Source organism: Lissotriton vulgaris, chromosome 8, assembly GCF_964263255.1.
Source record: "Lissotriton vulgaris chromosome 8, aLisVul1.2, whole genome shotgun sequence".
Classification (NCBI taxonomy): domain Eukaryota; kingdom Metazoa; phylum Chordata; class Amphibia; order Caudata; family Salamandridae; genus Lissotriton; species Lissotriton vulgaris.
In genome coordinates, this window is record NC_141696.1 from 1384769598 (window position 1) to 1384793980 (window position 24383).

Genomic DNA, 24383 nt, shown 5'->3' on the forward strand with positions numbered 1-24383 from the left:
ATGACAAAGCCAGTAGGTCTGCCTGAATTAAAATGACACAGCTTTAAATTGTTACTCATACACAGATGACAAACTCTACCTGAACGTCTCTTGCACTCCACACATAAAATGCCTCAAACGCTGCCCGCACCTCATCCAGAGCTGGATGTCCAGCACTTAACTGAAGCTGAACCACAGGACAAAGGGTTTGTGCTATCTGCCCAGAACAAGAAGCACGCACTAGTCCAGGTCTGACTTAACGGCATGACCCTGAATGGATTCAAGCATCCAACCACAAGTCACTGAGATTCACCCTGGATACAGACCTCATCCTCAAGGAACGAAGAAAACGGAGATAGTACCCTGTCTCTACTACTGAAACTTACTCCATGAAAGTGACTTCAGTCATTTTGTTCAAGCCTTCATACTCTTGTATATGGATGGTGGCAATGCCCTGCTTCACAAGCTCTCAGATTCCACGCTGCCGGATCTGGTGACTCAGTGGACTAATGCATCCACTCCAGGGGTTTGTGTTCGACCTTGAGGTGAAGGGTTCGAATCCCAGTGGGTCCACTCAGTCTTTCATGCTTCAAGATGAATAAAATTTGTATCACCGAGTTGGCCAACAATAAACAAATGTTATTTTAGGGTCAAGAGACCAAAGGGTGAATGTGTGCTTTACAGATACACAATATGTTTTGTCACACTGTGCCCCTTAGGAGTATCCTGCACACCAGTGCATGAAACAATCAACAGTCTTTAGAAATATGACCAGATAACCCCCATCCAGATGCAGCGCGCCTGGCTCCCATTGCTGCCCGTTTATAAATCAGTTACACTATCTACAAAGCCAACCCAACCAGCACCTCAGTCTGTTTGACTAACAAGAGCACTATCTTCATTGGGTCAGGTCACATGTCCAGCCAGGCCACCATGAGAAGTGCAGAAAAAAAACCCACACTTTTTCTCTCTATACACCACGGAACTGAAACGATGCACCAATATCAATCAGGACTGCATCAGGCCTGCAGACCTGAAGACACACCTCTTTAAATAACACTAGACCGAGACACAATAACAGTCTGCTTTCACTCTCGGAACTGGCCACCGCACCAAACACTCACTGACTTTATCGCTGCTTTTTTATGAAGCGCAGCACTTTGTATTCTTTTTGGCTAGCTTTGTTCTGTACAAATACCACATAAACATGGGATGGACTAACAAAAACTGGAGTTTGTTTTGCAATGAACAGAATTAACTGACCTGGAGAGATTTTGTGCTCATCAGTCCTCTTCCTGTATCTAAACGTAAGATAAGGGTAAAAATTGAGACATGTTGTTATTTCACTTGCACTCAACTGAATTTTCTAGCTTTATTTTTTCCCTCCAAGTGAGGAAAAAAACCAAAAAAAAAGACTACCGCAAGAAAATTTCAAAGACAGACAGTCCTATGCCAGAGGTGTTAGAAAACAAGGAGCCTCATTTAGAGAAGGCGACAAGGGAAAATCTGCAATTTATGTGTATTTACTAATCTGCCTCTCCAGAAGAAAATCAACCCAATTTTTCTGTATGGAAAATATGCAGCAAGCTTCTCGAGCTCCACTAATGTTCTGAGGTTAGTTTTGCCAAAATGATGGTGGAGCACCCACATGATCTAGAATGACTGATGCACAACCATGTCCAGGGGTGTTACCTCTCTGAAAGTCTACTGCATGAAGGATTCCTGCTCCTGAGTTGCAGTGTAACAAACTTCATAAAAGGGAAGGGGTCTCCTTGTGGAAAAAAAGGTTTACTCGCCAGTAGGTAGTGGCCCATGGTCGAATTCCAACTATCAAATTTTAAAACAATTATCATTCAATTATAACCTTTTTAGGTCTCGCCTGAGCCAGCACGCATGCGCTGACCTGCGAGGCATTTAGTAAGGGCTTTTGAACTTAGAAAACGCGCTTGTGCGTGTGCTTTTTTTTTTATTAACCCGCTATTGGCCTGTGCATGCATCTTTCTTAAAAAGACAGCACGCAATTGGTCAAAGGCGGGTGATTGTCCCGCCTTGTTTGTTCCCTGGCCTAGGGTGCTCAGGAGCAAGCATGAATACCTTTCTGTTTCCAATTATCGTGTTTGCGTTAATTGGAAACAGATGGTGCTCGCATTTTTCTTTGTGTTCCCTTAAGAGTTAACCTCGTGGCAGCCATCCCCCGGGCATCATTCTGAGAATGCATTTATCCAACTATCCTTCCAGTCCCAGACACACTCTCCTAAACAGGCATCCACCAATCCATCAATGTATTAATTCACCAGAGAATCCAGACATCCCATGCAATCTACCATCCACACATCGCGCCTCCATCTTTGCTCGCACCCATCCATGTTTCTACTTAACAAAGCCTCAAATTAATCTTCAAGTGCTCGCCCATCAAGCCATGCTCAGCCTTATGAGACTTTGGCACTGTCATTCTATGCATGAATGCTCATGTTTTCGGGGAGGTCACAAAAAGTACCCAGCTTGAAGAGTTTGGAAAGCTTGAGAGAGTATGTGGCTTAACGGTCAGGGTTGCTGTTTTTTGAACAGGGCAACCAGGTTTGAATCTGTGACTCGGGGGGAGGAGGAGCCAAGATGGCGACCGGAGCGGACGTGTAGTCGCCCGGCTCCGCCGATCCTTGAGCTCCGCTACGAAATCCTGTAGTCCGTCCTGATTGAATTCGGCGGCGGATTGTGTATGGGGACGAGTTGCGCGCATGGACCCGTTTTTGACCTCCTAGCGTGCCCGGGTGCTGGGGAAACTCGAAGTACGGTTCCCCGGCCCGGACCCTCGCCTGCACTGCCGCTCGTTGTCGGCTCCTGGGGATTTGATGTGGTCCGCTCAGCTGGGTAGCGCAGAAGACTCCGTGGCGGCGCCTTTACGAGTGAGGCAGTCGCCGCCGCACTACAGCTGACGTCCAATGCAGATTGCGCCTGGACTGGAACAGCCGAGCTGAGAAGCCCGTGGATGGTGCTTCCCTTTGTTGACACTCCGAGTGGAAGGTGAGCGGCGCATGGTGTCCGGTAAAACCAGCACAGCGGAGTTTACTGACTTTCCCCACTGCTCAGCCTGGTGGGGAACGGCTGATGGGAGGTGTGCTCGTTTTGCCTTTGGTGCTGGCGGAGTCGAGGTCTCCTGGAGATACTCGCCTATGCGGCGCCCCCCCCCAGCTCCACTATTGAATGCCCGGCGCCATGGCTCCCTTTGTTCTCCCGCGACCGGAGAAAGTTTGTACACTCCTGCCTGTAGACAGCCTTGCCCTGCCGGCGCGGGACACCGACTTGAGAACACCGGTGCAGGAACTCGCCTCAAGGGAACTTCGACCTGCAATATCCTATGGGACTATCCTTGCCGCCCTCTGTGAACTCCGCTCGGAGATGTATGATGGCTTCAAAGCACTGGATGCTCAACTGGACGCCATGTTGACCACCGTGAATCGCGAACGCAGCGTCTGCCCCCAGCTGAGTGAGAATCTGCTTTTACCAATACCTGATGGTACAATGTTTCACCATACTTGTGCTGATGCTACACTTGCGGTTGCCTCTACCGAAGCCTACGGCTTGCAGCCCTCCAGTCCCGTGACAGCTACATTGTTTCCCCTTTCCTCCGGGTGTGACTTCTTGCCGCCTGCACCACCGAGTTTATTTGGGGACTCAGCGGAGCAACTTTTGTCCTACGTGTTGACTTCGGACTGGTGGTCTTCACCCCTCTCCCAGTGGACTCTCTATTCCTCAGTGGCCTTTATGGACTTATGCATGGAGGACAAAGGAAATTATGTCGATGGTCGGTGGCCATTTTGGGATCCTACTTCGTCTTCTTCTTTCAGGCGGCCATATTGCCCTGGTGTACATGGGGGGAGAGGCTCTCCCGGGGAAGTCTGTGGGAGGTTACATCCACGATGGGACAGGGCTAGGCTGCTCTCTCGCTGCGGATTGATTTAGCTGGCTGAAGGGGATGGGGTTGAAACTGGCTAATGTGTTTACTGGGCGCACGTCGCATGATGCTTCTCCACAATTGTATTGTATGACTATTTGGTTCTGTTTTGACTTCCAGGAATGCCGATGTTTATGTTGTGGGTCTCAGTGAAGGGTCGGGATCTCCGGGCGATTTGATATCGAGTGGGCTCCTCCCCCCCCCCCCCTTTTTTTTTTTTTTTCTTTTTCTTTTTCTCTTTTTGGGACGGTAGATAGATTCGTTCTCTCTCCCTCCCTATATTAAAGGTATTAATGTTCTTTTTCTTTTCCTTCTTTCTTTCTTCTTCCTTGTCTATATTTCGGGTTTTACGGGGCGACAGGCACTCTGTGGGGGGGGGGGCAGGCCGTAGCCTCCACAATGTTGCAGGGTGGGTGGGGTAACTTGACATAATCTTAGTTCTATGGGCCTTCCTTTCTATTTTCTGCGCTTTGCTTTGGTTCGACTCCGGGTCTGGGTTGGGTATGGTAGGGATGGGGCGACGTTGTTTGGGGTGCATGAATGGTAGTAGATTGTTTGCTTCTGATTTGCACCACCATACTGTACTGGATGTTAAACCCCCGTTGATGTTTTCAGATATAACGTCGCCTACCCGTAGTGTGAAGTTACTGTGCGGACTCGAATCCTCTTATTATTTATCTTCACTGCCTTCTTTTGATGAAAACGACAAAAAAAAACAAATTGAAAAATTAACCTTCACTTCTCCTCTCCCCCGGTGGCATGACTTTTTCAAATGTAATGTTCATTGCTTGCTACTCTGATTCACATCCGCGGGGGGATTGTATTGATTGCACTTGTGCTGATGACGTACCGTGGCCGGCCTGATGGTTGTGGGCCCGTATTTGTTCTGTTATTCAGGCACAATAAAGGTTTTCAAAAATTTAAAAAAAAAAAAAAGAATCTGTGACTCGGCACAACATCCTGTGTTTCTGGGCAAATAAATCCCTTAATCGCCCGTGCCTACCCAAAAAAATAATGAGTAACGTAACTGGTGCTCATGAAAGGGCTCCACTACCTTTGTGTTGTGTTCGTGCTATGTAAAGTTGCATTAAATCATAACCCTGCATGAAGTGCAGACAGCAACAGTCTTGGCCTTAACGCCTCCCCACCTGCTATTCATAGACAGTAATTTGACACAAGTATTAAAAAGACGATAATTAGACAGGGAGCATTTATCCATCCATCTGCACTCATTCTACCATCTAACCGCCCATGCATCAATCATCCATACACCAATACATTCTACAGTTTCCATCATCCAAGGCATTTGTCTGGTCCTGCAGGCATCCATCCGTCCTTCTAGACAGATTCTTGCTTTCACTTATCCACCCGTCCATGTACCCATTCACCAGAACCTCATTCATAGACATGCAAACTTCAATCCATTCATCCATCCATCCATCCATCCATCCATCTATCCCCCCACCCATCCATCTATCCCCCCACCCATCCATCCATCTGTCCACTCAAAACTCAAACTAAGGAACAACCTCTACAATCAAACAACACAACAAGCGATATACCATCCTGTGAAGATTTCGCTGCTTTCTTTGAGCTAAAGACTGATAACATAAGAAGCGATCTCCTTAATGATGTAAGCCGCTACTTCAGCCCCAACAACATAACTTCCACTCAATCTAAAAACAACGCGGCCTGGTCTACCTTCGACACCTACTCAGAAGAAACAATTAACAAACTGCTTAGCACCTTGAAACCCTCTAATCACCTCACAGACCCCTTACCTGCTAATGCCGTAAAAGACTTCATCCCCCTGCTCCTCCCACTTTGGACTAGAATCATTAACAGCTCCCTTCAACAAGGGCTCATCCCTGACTCCCTCAAGGTGGGGCAAGTCACGCCTATACTCAAGAAACCTACAGCTGACCCTGCTGATCTAAACAATTACCGCCCTATCACTAATATCCCCACCCTGGCCAAACTGCTGGAAAAATGCGTACAACTGACAAAACACACTGATCAGTTTGACCTCCTCAACCCTCATCAGTCAGGCTTCCGAGCAAGACATAAAACAGAAACAGCTATGACACATAATTGATGACGCCCTCCAAATCCTAGATCATAACGACACCTGCCTCCTCATCCTACTTGATCTCTCCTCAGAATTTGACACCATCAAACATGAGAATCTACTTGAGCTGTTAAACACCAGAATGGGTCTATCAGGGACTGTTCTCAAGTGGTTCACTTCCTTTCTACATAATCGGTCTCAAAAGTTGAAGATCAACAACGTGCTATCCCCATCCGTGCCGGTTACATTAGGCGTCCCACAAGGATCTTCCCTATCCCCAACGTTGTTCAATCTAGTCATGGAACCACTCACCACTTTGTTACAAGCATCTAATGTACACTTTCACATGTACGCCGATGACACTCAACTCTATCTCAAACTACAATCCCCGGAAGACATCAAACTTCTAAACTCTACGCTCAGAAACACCCAATCATGGTTGGCCGATAATCACCTCAAACTAAATGCTCTGAAAACGGAGTTCCTTCTGATCTCACCTCCTGCGAAAATCTCCACCACCCAAACCTGGCTCAAGCACCTAAGTGCACTCAATGTCCAACCCACTATCGTGGACTCCGCTAAATCCTTAGGCATCACACTTGACACCAATCTCAACATGCAGCAGCATATCAGCAAAGCAACTAAGGGAGCTAATTTCCAAATCAACACTTTGAGGAAACTTAAACCCTTCCTCCCAGCTAAGGACTTCCAAACTGCAGTACAAGCCCTAGTCATACCTCGCATAGACTACGGAATCGTCGCTCTCAGCGGACTCCCCCGATCAACAACCGCTCCCCTAAGAGCCTCCTTGAACGCTGCAGCGAGACCTATCACTGGATCAAAAAAACATTCGCATATTTCCCCTGACTTAAAATCCCTGAACTGGCTGCCTTTCGAAGCCAGGATACAGCTGAAAATCACTTGTATGACTCACATGGCTGTACACCACAAGTCACCTAACTACCTCACTCAAAAGCTGACTATATCAGGGGGCTCGAGATCCACCAGAAGCACAGAAAATCTCCTCCTGAAACCACGAAGATTTCGGAAGGAAAAAACTTATAAACGATCCTTCTCCGGAATGGCACCCAGGATCTGGAACGCTCTCCCTTCCGAAACTAGGATTATCTCCTTCACTGCTTTGTTTAAGAAAGAAGTAAAAGTAAAAGCCATCCTTATGGCTAAATTCACTTGAACTCTTTTTTGGATTTATCGAACACACTGCACTGACTTTGTATTACTTGCTTATTTGATTGTCTAACTGTACTTTTTATTTTATCTGATTGCCATCCTATTTTGCTCCTCACTTACTAACTACTACTATTTTGTACCCAAACGTTTGTTTAACCACTCCCTTCTTTCCCTTACCCCTCCTTTTCAGTAAAGCGCTCTGATATCTGCAAAGATCTTGTTCGCGCTATATAAAACTTTGAAATAAATAATAAATAAATTCTAAGCATGCATCCATCCAACCATCCTTCCAGACCCAGACAAACTCTCCTACACAGGCATCCACCAATCCATCAATGTATTCATTCACCAGAGCATTCAGCAACACATGCAATCTACCATCCACACTTCCAAGCCTCCATCTTTCCTCGCACCCATCTATGTTTCCACTGACCAAAGCCTCAAATTAATCTTCAAGTGCTCATCCATCAAATCATGCTCAGCCTTATGAGACTTTGGCACTGTCTTGCTATGCAGTGTATGTGGCTTAACGGTCAGAGCTGCCGTTTTTGGAACTGGGCAACCAGGTTCGAGTCTGCGAGTGGGCGCAACATCCTGTTTTTCTGGGCAAATAAATCCCTTAATAGTCGGTGCCTACCAAAATAATGAATGCATACTTTTGTAACGTAACTGGTGCTCATGAAAGGGCTCCAATACCTTTGTAAAACTGCATAGAAACATAACCCTGCATGCAGTGCAGACATGTAGACAGCAACAGATTTCGCATTAAAGCCCCCACCCACCCGCTATTCATAGACAGTAATCCGACAAGTATTTAAAAGACGATAATTAGACAGGGAGCATCTATCCATCAATCTGCACTCACTCTACCATCTAACCGCCCGTGCATCAATCATCCATACACCCATTCATTCAACTGTTTCCATCATCCAATTATCCGCCCGTCCGTGTACGCATTCACCAGAACATCATTCATAGACATGCAATCTTCAATCCATTCATCTATACATCCATCCTCTCACCAATCCATCTGTCCATCATTCATAGACATGCATAATGCACAGCAGCCACAATGCTCTACACCATAGCCAAACATTCTGCCTAAACACATACGGTCCTGAAGGCGAGACCTTTTGGCTATGCATTAAAAAGGTTAAAATGAGATCTTCTGCGGACCCCATCACGCCCCATCCCTATAACTGCATTCAATCGTAGTTAAATTACAACCTACCTCATGAATATTGATGATGTAGGTCGGACTGGGAATCACTATGATTCGAACTTTTGTGAACGGACCAATTAGTAAGAAGGTGGTTTCTCAGAATACTTTTCCATTTGCAAAATGTCAATGGGCAATTTGTAACTAACGGAATTTGAGCACAATACGCCACAGGGGCCTATTTTAAAAGAGAAATCTGGCAGGGACTGCCAGGCGAATTATCAGATTAATATTGTCCGCAGTCTCCGATTCTTTGTTATTTCAGCAAAAAGAGTTATGATCATTTCTGTAAAAGGCTTATGTTTTTTATTGTTATTTTATATGTGGAGAAAAAATGTAAGACTGTTGAGGGATTTTAGGAAAGGAGGCGAGGGAGTATAGTCCCAACACACCAGTGTCAAATCTTGCTTATCCATGGTCTGTTTTGACCATTGTTAGGAATGTGCAAGGAAAAACGCAACAGTAGTAAGTGTAGCATTGTTACTCAACTACACTTAGCAAACTATGCTTATAAACACAGATTGCGGTAACAAAAAAGTAGCAGAGAGTAAGGCATGGGTATGCGATTGACCCATGGCACCCTCAGGGCAGTGCTAATGGGAGGATTGAAAGGCTGTGAAAGGCAGTGAGTGGCCACAGAGGACAGAAATTACTAGCTAAAGAAGTGTATGCTTACTAAAGTTTCAATAGAATACAGTGTTGATTTCCGCTTCATTCCTGGGTTTTAGGTTCCCCGCCAACTTTTGGGTACAACCGCCTCAGACCCTCCCCCCATGCCCCCAACCCGATACACCCTCCGGATTAAATACACAACTCTGATTAGAGGTGAGAATTGGTCATGTGACCTGAAGTCATCAGGTCCAGGCCTACTCTAAGGCTTTCTCAACCCTGTGCACCTCTCCAACCACAGCATCCACCAAAGGCGTTCAAGTAAATGGTCCAAATTTAGGGGCATCTTTCTTATTTGGGCTTGTCAGAATGTAGTGCCAAGGACAAATCCCTGTACAATTTCACTGCCATTCAGGCTTTCTGTTATGTTATGTTATTTCTATTTGTCGGGCTTGCACATCACCAAGGAGGGTATCTTGGCACCTGTGAAATGGAGGGAGATACTGGCCTTTCTGAAGCCTATTGTTGGAAAAGCCAGGTTTTTAGTTTCTTCCATAATTCAACGACTGAGCAGGCAGCTCTCAAGTGGTTGGGAGATCACTCCAGGCTTGGTTGGGTAGCTAGGCACAAGCTCGACCTCCGGCTCTGGTTCTGCGGATGCGCTGGATGTGGGCGAGGTAGAGGGAGGTCGAGAGGATGTGAGTGACAGGTGTGTGGGAGAGGATACAGTTGCTGAGGTATGATGGACTTTGGCTGCGTAGGGCTTTGTAGGTGTGCGTGAGTAGCTTGAAATGGGGAATCTTGAAGATTGGGAGCCAGTGGAGGTCTTTGAGGTTTTTGGATATGTGCATGTGGAGTGGGAGTTTGAGTGCAAGTCTTGAAGCTGTGTTCTGTTTAACTTGGAGCCTTTTAGGGGGTTTGGCAATGATGACAACATAGATGCCATTGCCCTAGTCGAGCCTGCTAGCAACTAGGGCTTGCTTGACTTATATACGTGTGTCCAAAGGGAGCCATTTGAAGATTTTCCTGAGTAGTAGGAGGATGTGAAAGCAGGTGGAGGCGAAGGTGTTGACTTGATTCGTAATTGAGATTCTGCTGTCGATCACAATACCCAGGTTATTGGCCACATTGGTGTCGTAAATATTTAATTTACCATCTTAATTTCTATGCAGGTAAGTACTTAATCAATAATAACTCAATCGGAAAGAAAGAAACAGAGTCCGTGGTGTTAGAGTTCTTAGGGGTTTTATTCCTCAAAAAGGAATGGTCATGACCTGGCTATCATGTTCCCGCAACCACACAGGGTTCAGGAAGGGATAGAGCATACGCCCATATTTTATTGACAATACATAGCTTATATACTTATTTTACATCATAGAGAGCAATAGAGTAGGCGTAACAGCTGAGAGAAGACAAGATAACAGCATGATAACAGCATCCACGTGTTAGCAATACGTAATTAGAAGGCGTGGACTGGGCGTGAACTAGAGGTGTGTGCTAGAAGCGTCACAGGTAGGTGTCACAAGTGGGTGGCACAAAACAGAAATGTTGCAATGTCAGCAGAAATCGGAGACTTGGATGCGCGCGCAGCTGCATGACGTGTGATTGACGTGAAACTGGAGGGGTGCAGGAGATTTGACATTTACACTGGCGAAAAGAGACAGAAGTCTGGCATGTCAGATCAACTCGTACTTCTATCATATCTGATATCTGATGTTTGGGAACCATACTATCTAGAGGGAAAGGTCTCTGGGGCAGAAGCTATTCTATACTAACTGTGAGTGCGTGTATAAGCGCCTGAGTGTCTGCATGAGGAGCGTGGGGGCATGGGCCTTCCATGGGAGCATGGTAACAGAGGCTATGAATTACTTGCATGAAGACAGTGACGCCGGGCCCTGTGCTCTGCAGCTGGGAGGATGTTTACTTAAACTAGTAGGCAGGAATGTATTTTCGAGGAGCGGAACAGATAATTCGAAGGTTGTAGTCAGTCTTGGCAGGCAGCAGGCTGAGCTAAGCACGGTGGGCCGCGCTGGAAGTAAGTCAGAGTTCAAGGGTACAGAGGCAGCCTGGGCTGAGGCTTTCAGAGTCAGAAACCAGAAAAAGGCTCGATGGCAGTAATTCAGGGCCTACTTTGCCAGAGCTGGAAAACGTGTAAAGTACACTACAAAAAGACATTGGCATAGCATACTTAGGAACGGACTATTCAACCCATTCAGGGTGGGTCTGAAAGAGGACATGTTAACGTTGGACGCAAATGTATTTGCGTCGTCATAGCTGGCACAGGAGGGAAGTTACATGCACTTTAAGCGGGCACATGGAGTCGGTGGGGTACACGCTAGGGAACACAATCTTGACCATAAAATTTATATTTCCTCATTCCCTCCTTGTTCCCTACGGACCCTTCATGATATATCGATCCTCATGAATCGATCAGTTTGTTCTTGTAACATCATTTGTTCTTCTTTCTTTCTTTCACGTTTTGAGAAAAACTGGAATGTTCAATGCACGATGTGGCACACAGTCCACAAATCGCTGGCCCACACTGTAGGCACAGGCAGCAACTGAATACTAGGACTAGGCCAATGCCTAGGAAGGATAGGATCTTCCATCCCCAAGCAGTTAACGTTGTCCAGAACCAACCGGACCAAGTCCAGGTGCCTGGATTCTGATGTATCAGATTGGCAATCTTATGAAGACGTGTAATAGCTTGATATACTGTTGGCGCGTTTTCTGGGATGAAAATACAGCAACTTGACCCGATGACCTTACAAGCTCCACCTCTATCTGCCAAGATGACGTCAATAACAAGACGATTCTGAAGGACAACAACCCGCATGGCGGACTGCTCTTCTGTTAAGTTACCTAGGGCGGAGGCAGTTTCATTCACTACTGCTTCAAGTGTTCTAGTTAATCTGCGTATTAGTTTACTATTTTGGACGAGACCCAAGAAGAAAAAGAATCCTTTATTAAAGTCTGTGTATTGTTCCCATGCTGTTTCTGTATAGTCGACAAGCGAGAGGTCTCTTCGGAGCCTATCCTTTACTAGATTTGTGTTTCTGTGATAGTCAGGAGGGGCCAGAAAAACAGGTGGCAGAAGGAATGCAATGTAACAGGTACCATCCCAATCTGGAGGTAAGCGTATGTATGCGGTATGAGCACAAACAAAGTAGGAATGACGAGTAGCTCTAAAAGAAGATTTGCCTTGATCACTGAATTCGACCACAATAGTACATTTACTATGGCCTAAGTGTACTGAACCTTTCTTGCTGACACATAATTCACCAGTGACTGGTAGTACTGACATAGCGGGCAGAACTGGAGCAGTTTCGGATTCAACAGTAAGGATCATAAGGTTAATTGTGTAATTACCTAATCCATATACTTCATTTTCTAGATCAGTTCCTATTCTAATGGGGAGTCCCTTCTTGTCAGGATAACAGGCATTAAGCAGAACTAAGTTCAAGTTTCCCCAAACCCAGCTCCCTTTAAAAACAGCAATATCAGGATCTACGGAATTTATTATTCTAAACCAGGCACCACAGGAACCATTGTGAGTGAATGGGTACGGAAAGAGGGGCAGAGCTCCCTTGTATTTCTGGTAGGGAGGAAGTCGGCCACATATCCAGCAGTTTGTAGCATTGTTAGTCTGATGGGAGTGATGTAACATACTAATGAATGTGTTGTTGCGCAGCGCAAGTCTGTAAGAAAGTTCATGTGGAGGTAATTTACTAAAAGAATGTTCAGCAGAAACATTGTAAGCAGATTGTTCACGCTTGAAAATAGGGCAATAGATAGGGAGCAGTATACTTGCAACAGTAATCAGAATACTTAGAAAAAACATAATTAATAATGTCACCATACAGTGACTACGTAGTGATTTACAATATATACGTTTCTTTAGTTGTCTCTCTCTCTCTCTATCTCGATCTAGGGGATACATGTCAGAAACTATTTAACCGATTCACCTAGGGGAGGACTTAAACAATTAAACTGTCTGACTTGCTAGATCGGAGTTTGCGCTTATACTCCTCTTGGGGAGTTTTTTCTCGTTCGGAAACTTTAAAGTCAATAGGCTCGATACAGTCTTTGGAAGGGGTGGACGAGTCTGGGTCTGGTTTCAGTTCGTTACACCGTTTCACATGGCTTGTGTGGATCCACCCCTTTCTGCCTTCCACCTTCACTGCGGTCCTCGTGGTGAGAAGGACGGTCTTCGGTGCTTTCCAGCGGGGCTCCAGCGGACTTTTCCTGTCAAAGTTCCTTATTAAAACCAGATCGCCAGGACGGACATCATGCGGCTTTACATCAGTGTTGTCAGGGAAAGCTGCGGCAACCTGTGAACGACATGATTGGAGTGCAGACATCAAGGAGGCAAGGTAATCTGTCAACATATTGCAATCAACATCAGTAATTTTCTTCGGTATGGGCGTCCCCCACATATTCGGTGGTCTGCCAAAGACCACTTCATACGGGGATAGTCCAGATCGCGAGTGGGCGACCATCCTCATATAAAACAATGCAACTGGCAGGGCGACTATCCAGTCGACCCCCTTCTCTTTACAAATTTTAGCAAGACGTACTTTTAATGTCTGATTATGCCTCTCTACAAGGCCTGCGGCTTCGGGATGTCGGACACAATGGAATTTCCACTGATATCCTAGCAGCAAGGAAACTTGCTTCATTAATTCAGATGAGAATGGCTGTCCGTTATCTGAGTACACGACACGAGGCAAGCCGTACCGTGGGAAGAATTCACGAACCAGCTGCCTGGCAGTGGTCGGAGCAGTGTAATCTGGGACTGGATATGCTTCGGTCCAACGGGAAAGTGCACAAACAATTACGAGGACATATTTGAATCCTCGACAATGGTCCATCTGGATATAATCCATCTGGAGGACTTCAAAAGGGTGATCGGGAGGATGAAATCCACCTTGCTCTACAGGGACGCTTTTACCTGGATTGAACTGACAACAGATCATGCAAGTACGCACTTTCTGTTTTGCTGCTGCCCGTAAGTGTTTATTATACCAGACATTTTGTAAACTGTCTAACATCGCTTTCTCTCCTAGATGTGCTGGACTATGTGCTGTATTGATTATGACTTGAACCATAGAGTCAGGAAGAAACCATGTAGATTTTCCTTTCGTCATCCAACCTTGATCTGTCTGGATCCCTCCTAGTTCAGTCCATTTCTTTATTTCGTCTGATGTGGCATGTGTCTGAATGTCGGTTACATCTAGTGTGGGATCCCTAACTGTCATACAATGTGTCGGTACTATTGTCTTTGTCACGTCAGTTGTCTGAGTGTGAGTCAATGCTGTATGTTTTGCTGTCTGGTCTGCCAGGTCGTTACCCTGGGAAACAGAATCTGTAACTTTAGTATGTGCCTTACACTTCATGACGGATATACCTGATGGCAGATGTATTGCTTCTAACAGTGCTTGAATAAGGGGACCATGTTGGATCTTGGCACCATGAGAGGTCAGGAAACCTCGTTCTTGCCATAACATTCCGAAGTCGTGTACAACTCCGAAAGCATAACGGGAATCAGTGTATATGTTAACATTTCTGTTCTTGGCTAGTATACAGGCTTGGGTCAGAGCGATGAGCTCTGCCGCTTGAGCGGACAGTGTATCAATACGACATGTTTCTTTAACTTCGGTTTCAGTGGTCACTGCATACGCGGCCACTAATTCTCCTGTACTTGTTCTCATACATGAACCATCCACATAAAGTGTCAGGTCTGGATTTGTCAGTGGAACATCTGTTAAGTCTCGTTGAGGCTTTGTAACTGTATTAATGATCTCTATACAATCATGCGGAACTGGATCTGTCATACTTGTAGGTAACAGTGTTGCGGGGTTCAGAATACTGCAACGTCTGATTTCTATGTGCGGCTGGAATAGCGTTAATTCGTAACCTGTCAGTCGTGCTATAGTCAAGTGCTGAGTCTGGGTTCTGTTTAAAAGAACATCTACAGAATGTGGAACTTGTACTGTTAACTGGTGTCCTAAAACAATTGAGTCGCTCTGTCTGATTGCTAATGCTGTCGCTGCTACTGACTTCAAGCACGCAGGGAGTGCCTGGGCTACTGAATCCAATGTACTTGAAAAATAAGCGCAAGGCTTATGTGAACCTGCTTGATCTTGGGTGAGGACAGACAGCGCTGTACCATCACGTTCTGTAACAAAAAGTGTAAACGGCTTGCTGTAACATGGTGTTGCTAAAACTGGAGCTTGACATAATGCTTTCTTTAATTCTTCAAAGGCCTGTGTGTGTTCCTGAGTCCAAGGGAGGACAGTCGAAGTCGCTGCCTCCTGTGTTGTTAACTGAATGAGTGGTTTGGCTAGAAATGCATACTGAGGGATCCATTGTCTGCAGTACGAGGTGAGGCCTATGAAGGCTCGCACTTCCTTTTGTGTCTGGGGTTGTGACATATTTACAATTAACTGAATGCGATCGGGAGTGAGCTGTCTCCCCACTTTGGACAGCAAGTGACCCAAGTACACAACTTGCTGAACACAGAATTGTAGCTTCGAAGGAGACACCTTGTGTCCCTTGTCGGCCAGAAAATGTAAAACTGTCAGTGATGCTTGTTCACATTCGGGCTCACTTCGTGCGGTGATCAGCAGATCATCGACGTATTGCAGTAAAGCGGTGTTAACTGGCATGTTAATACAATCTAGTTGTCTTTTCAGTGCTTGGCTATAGATGCTGGGGCTTTCTGTGAATCCTTGAGGTGCGCGTGAAAATTTGAAACTTCGTCCATTTAAACTGAATCCGAAGAGGTATTGGCTCTCTGGATCAATCGGTACACTAAAGAAGGCGTTCTTGAGGTCAATTACAGTAAAGAACGTTGCTTCTGAATCAATAGCAGTCAATAAAGAAGAGATATCGGGAACCACAGAGTACTGTGGAATAATGCATTTATTCAGTTCTCTCAGATCAATCACCAGCCGATATACTGGCGGTGCATTGGGATCAGTACGTTTAAGAATCGGAATGATAGGGGAATTGCAGATATTGGAGTCGGTCTCTACGACCACTCCTTGGACAATGAGCTCTTCAATGATTTTCAGTAAAGCCACTACAGCATCGGGTTGTAACTTGTATTGCCTTATTCGTGGTAAAACAACACCTTGTTTCAGTGTAACACGGTATGGTGTGATGTGCATACAACCTACATCAGTTGGGCCTTTTGCCCACAAGTGAACTGGTACATTTTTCAATCTGACGTCGAATTCACGTAATACATAATGACCCTTCAAATACCGCAGAAAGAGTCTAACTCCCTCCGGGGAACAGCATATTATGGCTCCAAGAGCCTTCAGTGTTTTGATACCTAACAAATTTTCTGGACATGATTTCGTAAGTAACAAGTCTGTAATACGTGATAATGGACCCACAGCCAGGGGAACTGGTTCTGATACTTCATTTACAATAGGCTGTCCTGAAAAACCAAGGGAAACATTCTGTGAGCCTGAGAGGGGTGCCCCTGGGACTTCGTTATGACTGATTGTTGTGCGGCTTGCCCCTGTGCCAATTAAAAACTTTCTGTCTTTTCCCAATACTTGACTGTGTACATAAGGACCCTCTTGATCTACAGGAATCTCAATAAGAGGCAAGCCAAATTCCCTCTCTAGGCTGTTTCATGTGTATCGCTGGTAATCGGGGTAAGCAGATTGGGCATACTGGTACATCTGTTGGGAAACTTGCTGAGTCGTGGCAATGGGCTGTGGCTGTGGTACCGCTACCGTCTGTGCTGTATGGGATGAAGCATGCGTAGGCTGTACGTTCTGTGAGGTCTGTTGCTGAGCCTGATCTTGTCTTGGTGGATGCGGTCTTTCTTTAGTTTTACCTGTTGCTATATTGTGTTTCAGAACTGGGCATTCATGTACGTAGTGACCTGGCTGCTTGCAATAGTTGCATGTCCCTTTAACGGGAGCTGCGGCGTGACTTGTCTGGGTCGTACCCTTTCTCTGGCTGTCTGCTGGAACTGATTGGGCCACTAACATTTTCATTTTCGTGTCTTTCATACGTTTCTGTTCATGATCCTGTTCTTCTCTAATTCTGTTCTGATGATACTGTAACATTTGCAACATCTGTGATGGCGTATTTGCTTGCCATGTACTCTCGACCTTGTACACACGGTTTTTAACTGCTAACAGGGAATTCTCGACTAACTTTGATACAAAAAGGTGTGGATACGACTCGCTACTTGGTTTAAGACCACTATTAATAATGAAACATTTCTCGAATCTTGAATAGAAGTCACTAGTATCTTCGTCGTGTTTCTGTTTACATGCTGAGATGGCATCCCAGTCTTCCTTTCTAGTTGTCAGTAATCTTGGCAGAACCTGTACTATCAAACCTGGTAATGCTTTAGTTTTCTCCCCAAGGCCTTCCCCTGGGACACGTTTATTCTCTTCGTCTTCTATTTCTGCCCATACAATCTTTTTCTCTCCCACCTCCCATTCCTTTTCCTTGAGTTTCTCGTATATGCCCGTAGGCAGCAGTACCTTTAACATTTTCATGATATCTTCATACGTGTAATCCCCCATCAGTAACATGTCTTTAAGTTCTCTGTGAAAACCTGCAGGGTCTTTATCATGGCAGGGTACTAGTTTCTTCATTTCTAACAGTTCTAACCTGGTCAGAGGCGTGTGCACATACACACGTTTCAAGGTACGATCCTCACCCATAACTGGGTGTACTTCTCGTAAAGGGTTCTGACTTTCAATGCCATGCAGACGTTCCATATGATACATTTTTCTTTCTGGGGGCGGAGCGGGAACATATTCGGAGCTTACGAAAGTGTCATATCTATGTCGTTGTTCTAGAATTATTTGTATTAACTTGGTACTTAGACCTCTCCATCTATCCATGAGTAGTGCTTCTAAAGTTTCGTGTAAGGGACCTGGATCAGAATGTTGATTTCTGTATTTCGTGAGGAGGTGCTGCATCATGTATACACCTGCTAATTTCTGCTCGTCTGGGGAGAGGTTCAGGAATGTCTGTGCTACGGTGTCATCATTATATATATCCGAATTGTCCGTCCATAATATGGCTGACCGGGCTAGTTCTTGTTCATCCATAGAATTGAGTACATGGTACCCTATTCGGTCTCGAAGTCTTTTATCCGTCTCCTGGAACTGATGTTCAGGAGAATTCGGGTTTGTTAAGGCAGAGAGAAAAACTCTCTTGCTTTCTGGACGAATACCTTTCCTAAGGTAAGTTCCCTTACCTACATACGCTATAGTATCTGTAGTCTGTTCGGATTCTTCGAGTTCTTCCTCCTCTTCGGAGGAGGCCTTTTCTTTCTCTTTTTCGTGCATTTCTATCACTGCTTTTCTTATTTTCTTGTACATACTGGCTATGCAAGCCCCCTTATCATGTTTTCCTTCAGATATATTTTGGCCCCACCTGTTGAGTCCATCTAATTCATCCTGATCTGTCTCAGGCCTGTCTCGTTCTCTTATTAGGCAATTTATGAAAAAACATAGTATCTGTGCTTGAATGTCAACTTTCTGATGCTCCATGGCATCCTTAACACTGTCAGGGTCTTTACCAGTCTGAACGAACTGATATATTCTATCTAGGCGCTCTTTCATTCCTGCAAATAACAGCAGGAAATCAGTAGCAGATCGTAACCGTAGTGATGCCATCATCATTCTATCGTCTTTGCCGGGTACTGGATCATATCTGCAAACTGAAAGGTTTTCTTTGAGTATGTCGAGACGGGGTGATTTGAACGTGAGAGGACTCTGCATATCCCTAAGGTGTACTCTGTGTGTTAATGGTGGGGTCCGAAGACCCCCCATCGCACCTCCTGAGGCGGAAGCTTGGGCATTATTTCTCTGTGGAGTCTGTATCTGAACTTGAATTTGTCTTTTAGTAGCGTCAGGTAGACGCGTTTTCGGTAGATCTATTTTAGCTGCGGGAAGTGGTGGAGGTGGAGGAATGGTGGGTGATCGAACGGGGAAACCTGGTTGCAGTTGTGGCAGAATTTGGTCTGGAGGCGGATTGACACCCCCGTCCCCGTCAGTAGGCGGGGCGCGAACAGGCAGATTGGTGTAAGCGGGTGCTACATCCTCTAGATAGGAATTCAGGAATATGTCTTTAGTAGTCCTGTGATTTACTTTAGTTGGCACCAATGGTGGCGGCAGATTTTTCGGTATTTCTGAAATGGCCTCAGGCGAACCCTCGGCCGCGAGATACATACCGTTTACGAGATTGTTTCGTGCGCGGTCTATTTGCTCTGATTTTACTCGGATCCCTTCAGTAACTAATTCGTTTTCTTGGGCTTTATCTGATAATTTAAGTCTGTCTTCTCTACGTAGTGCTCTTTCAGCACGCTTATGTGATTCCTTACGCCAAAACTCTATGGCGTCTTTCTGGGATTGTCTGGCTTTCTTTTTCCATAGTGCTTCCTCTACCTTCATGATGCATTCGGCATCCCATGTTCCAGTAACTGGCCATCTGTGTCTCTCGTCTAGATGTTTAGTATAATCGGCCCATAAATCTAGATACAATATGGCATCTAAGCCATGCTTGTTGTACATAAAATTTCCTGGAGTGTCCCGAGGGGGGATAGGAATTTCTTCCTCCAGTATCCCTTTCCTAGTTCCTATCTGCTTTAACTTGTTGAAAAACGGCATCTTGTTTTACTTAGTACTGAATGCTCAATCTTACCTACTTAATACTGAATACAGCTATTTATACAAGAACACACAATAATGCACATTAAAAACAGTCACACTCATACCACGACATTAATCACATGGAAAGACATTCGCCAGTGGGGAGACATTTAAAACATATATCACTACCCCTTTATACTGATGTACTGCTAAACAGTACAGATACACTGCCAAAAAACAGTGCAAGAACTTGAAATAACGGATGTACTGCTAAACAGTACAGATACACTGTCTAAAACAGTGCATACCGGACTTGTGTACCCAAACCCGTCTTGATACGACCCAGCAATGGTACTCACCGGGAAGCACGGAAATCGGAAGGCCTCGGAAAACTCGACTGGACTGGACTCGACTCAACACGTGGATACTTCGGAAAACTTGGAAAACTTCGGAAAACTGGTGGGCCTCTTGACACCTCGGACCTTGCTTCTTTCGGCTAGGCTCTGGTCGGGATCCTCCGCACTCCTCACTGCCTCGTCTGGGTACTGATCGCAGTCTTCGTCACCTCCGTGGGCCAGAGGGAGATACAGGAAATCCTGCCGGTACGCGTAGTTTCCTTCTAACTGATGGCAGGGGACAGAGCTTGCAACGCACCAACCGGCGCGTGAGGTGGGGGAGGGGTCCCTATTCGGGCGCCAAAATGTCGTAAATATTTAATTTACCATCTTAATTTCTATGCAGGTAAGTACTTAATCAATAATAACTCAATCGGAAAGAAAGAAACAGAGTCCGTGGTGTTAGAGTTCTTAGGGGTTTTATTCCTCAAAAAGGAATGGTCATGACCTGGCTATCATGTTCCCGCAACCACACAGGGTTCAGGAAGGGATAGAGCATACGCCCATATTTTATTGACAATACATAGCTTATATACTTATTTTACATCATAGAGAGCAATAGAGTAGGCGTAACAGCTGAGAGAAGACAAGATAACAGCATGATAACAGCATCCACGTGTTAGCAATACGTAATTAGAAGGCGTGGACTGGGCGTGAACTAGAGGTGTGTGCTAGAAGCGTCACAGGTAGGTGTCACAAGTGGGTGGCACAAAACAGAAATGTTGCAATGTCAGCAGAAATCGGAGACTTGGATGCGCGCGCAGCTGCATGACGTGTGATTGACGTGAAACTGGAGGGGTGCAGGAGATTTGACATTTACACTGGCGAAAAGAGACAGAAGTCTGGCATGTCAGATCAACTCGTACTTCTATCATATCTGATATCTGATGTTTGGGAACCATACTATCTAGAGGGAAAGGTCTCTGGGGCAGAAGCTATTCTATACTAACTGTGAGTGCGTGTATAAGCGCCTGAGTGTCTGCATGAGGAGCGTGGGGGCATGGGCCTTCCATGGGAGCATGGTAACAGAGGCTATGAATTACTTGCATGAAGACAGTGACGCCGGGCCCTGTGCTCTGCAGCTGGGAGGATGTTTACTTAAACTAGTAGGCAGGAATGTATTTTCGAGGAGCGGAACAGATAATTCGAAGGTTGTAGTCAGTCTTGGCAGGCAGCAGGCTGAGCTAAGCACGGTGGGCCGCGCTGGAAGTAAGTCAGAGTTCAAGGGTACAGAGGCAGCCTGGGCTGAGGCTTTCAGAGTCAGAAACCAGAAAAAGGCTCGATGGCAGTAATTCAGGGCCTACTTTGCCAGAGCTGGAAAACGTGTAAAGTACACTACAAAAAGACGTTGGCATAGCATACTTAGGAACGGACTATTCAACCCATTCAGGGTGGGTCTGAAAGAGGACATGTTAACGTTGGACACAAATGTATTTGCGTCGTCATAGCTGGCACAGGAGGGAAGTTACATGCACTTTAAGCGGGCACATGGAGTCGGTGGGGTACACGCTAGGGAACACAATCTTGACCATAAAATTTATATTTCCTCATTGGATGGGAGGGAAGTTGGTCCTAGCTCAGTGGGCCACCAACCAAGAGAATCAAAGTGTGTTGTTTTTGATGGAGGACCACTTTTGTTTTGTCGCTATTGAGCGTAAAGCAGTTCTTTTTCATCCAGTTTGCTACCAAGGACAGGTATCTGATGAATATGGCATGGGAGGCGGAGGTATCTTTTGATAGGGGACTGATGAGCTTTGTGTCGTCAGCATAGAAGATGATACTGATTCTATGGAAGCAAATTATGCTTGTGAGGGACATTATGTAAATGTTAAAGATTGTGGGACTCAAGGAGAAAACTTGTGGGATGCCACAGATCAGGTTGGAAGCACTCGATGAGCAGGGGCAAGGATGGCTGTCTGGTATGTCCTGCGAAGGAGCTGATCGTAGCGCTGGGCCCTGAAATCTAGCCTCATGGAGGTGCTCGTGGAGGAGGAGGATGGTCTGGGAGACGGCGTGGAAGAGATTTGGCAGGATGAGTGCTGCTGTGTCCCCTTTGTCGTCGGTGGCAGCAATGAGTGTTGTGTCTGTGCTGTGGTTAGATCTGAATCTTAACTAGGAAGGGTCCAGGAGGGGGTTCGCATTGAGGTAGTCAGCTAGCCGGTGTTGATGGGTTTCTCCAAGAATTTGGCTGGATAGGGGAGGAGGTAGTTGGTCATGGTCAGGTGGTCCGCTGAATGTTTCACTACAAGTGCAGGACAGTGGCATGCTTTGAGGAGTCAGGGAAAGTAGCAGTAGAGAGCGATGAGTTGAGAATGGCTATAATGGCCGTGTAGATGGGGTCGATCTCCCTTTGGCGAAGATGTAATGTGGATATGTATCAAATGGGACTCCTGAGTGGATGGTTCAAATGGTGTTGGGAGATTAAGTTGTGGTGCTGGCTGGCCAGCAGGTCAGCGTGCCTTCTGGGGTGTTTTTGTCATTAGAGTGGAAGACTTTGAGGGTGGAGAGGTCCGGTTGGGTAGTGAGGGGGCACGACATTGTTGTATGTGTTTTATTGCCTTTTGAAAATAAAGATTCAAAGAAGAACTCCAACATCTCTGAGGAATATCTCCTTATTTTGCTTAAACGTCGTTTGCACTTACTGTTTTATGTTTTGTGGTGCACCTTTGCTGCTGTTTGTTCCTTATTGTTGTAGATGGTGTTAAATTTTACTGTGAAGTAGCAGGACAGCGGTCTTCAGAGTTCCTGGGATTCGGATGATGATCGTTGAGCAGGCGAGCAGGCGGGTGAGGATGTCAGATCCTTTAAGATGGTAAAGATTTATTTGGAGGTGTTGGAGCGGTTTTGGATCCTTTTGGTGAAAGCTAGGCACTTGGTGGTTTTGAGGATCCTCGATGGACCAGCAAGCTTGCTGCTTGGATCTGTGCAGGCAGTGATACATATGTCAAAGTTTGTGACTGATCACTCTAGGTTGTCGGGTGAGTCCGAGCAACAGGGACGAGAGGTCAGAGTTCTACAAGTCCTTGGGGATTTTGTTCCATTGGCATCTGACATCTTGGGTCTAGGCGATTCTGGGCTGGTTGAGCAGGTGCAGCCCCAAGCAAATAAGGAAGCGTCCTGTCCAAGTGAGTGGAGTGGGGTTCCCTACAATAATGTTTGAGGTAACTATTTTAGTGATGTTGATTTGGACTTTGTATTCATGTCCAGCACATTGCAAGATTGATGTACATAGATTTATATTTTACATTGTGAAGGTCGCTACTATGTTAATATTTAGATCAGAGTTAACATAGGAAGAGCATTTTTTGTTTCTCTAATGGTGCTATTTCACGAATTTTCACAGGAATTTCCCAAGAAAAGGTTCATCCTCCTTCTGCTCCTTCCTGGAATGTTTTGGGGTGATCTGTCAAGGCAGGGTCAAGACATTGTGGTGGTCCCAAAATGCTGAATTCCTAAGTAAATTTCCATAGGAAATTTTGGGAAGCAGCACAAAAAAAATGGCTTAACAGAATTACAAACATTTTTAAAACTTTACTTAGAGAGCATGCTTATCAAAATGTGGTGCAAATCAGTTTAGTCATTTTTGGTAATTGTGTGTTTAAAGAGGTGCTCAGGTGGTCATGAAGGAGTTAAATAGATAGTGGTCTCTGGACAGTTGGTGTCCAGATATGCTTTGACTGACCACTTTAAAGGAGCAAGTCAATATTGACTGGTTGTGGCTAATATCCACTGGAAATAACCTTTAACCTAGAGCTGCCCTCAGTGATTTCTAGAACTCCTGTTAGGGAGTCATAAGGAGCATTTTGAGTTGTGCCTGAGAGAGGATTCAGATTCCACAAGCGTAATGAGGGCCTTCTCTGAAATGTGTAAGAAATCAATGCAGTTACTAACAGTGCCTCTGCAGCAATGTGCCTCTAGTTGTAAGAAGTGGTTTAACACAGTGTGCTCCCAAGCACATAGTAGTTTGCTGTCAGCACTCAAACATTCCCCCCCCCTAGGGACATGGTGATGATTATGGCACTTAGAAAACACAAACAAGCATTGGAAATGCAATAGGTCTCGGATTTATTTGAGTTAGAGCTAATGGCATTGTAAATGGCAATGTCTTTTAGCCATGTGTTATGGAGTGTATGCATGTGGTGTGTAATGGAATTATGTGGTATGGATTGGAATTGTTCACCCTGCGCACTCACTGCTCTGCACTCACTGCTCTGCACTCACTGCTCTGCACTCACTGCTCTGCACTCACTACTCTGCACTCACTACTCACTACTCTGCACTCACTACTCACTACTCTGCACTCACTACTCACTACTCTATACTCACTACTCTA

The 24383-nt window shown here is 45.5% G+C and overlaps 1 protein-coding gene across 1 annotated transcript in view; it reads right to left on the reverse strand.

Moving 5' to 3' along the window:
- SETD4 (SET domain containing 4) overlaps window positions 1-24383 on the reverse strand; it is a 110261-nt gene that overhangs the window by 55609 nt on the left and 30269 nt on the right. Inside the window, exon 4 of the mRNA XM_086935383.1 lies at window positions 1243-1280. Coding sequence (XP_086791509.1) covers window positions 1243-1280 — 38 coding nt within the window. The remainder of the gene's footprint in view (window positions 1-1242; window positions 1281-24383) is intronic.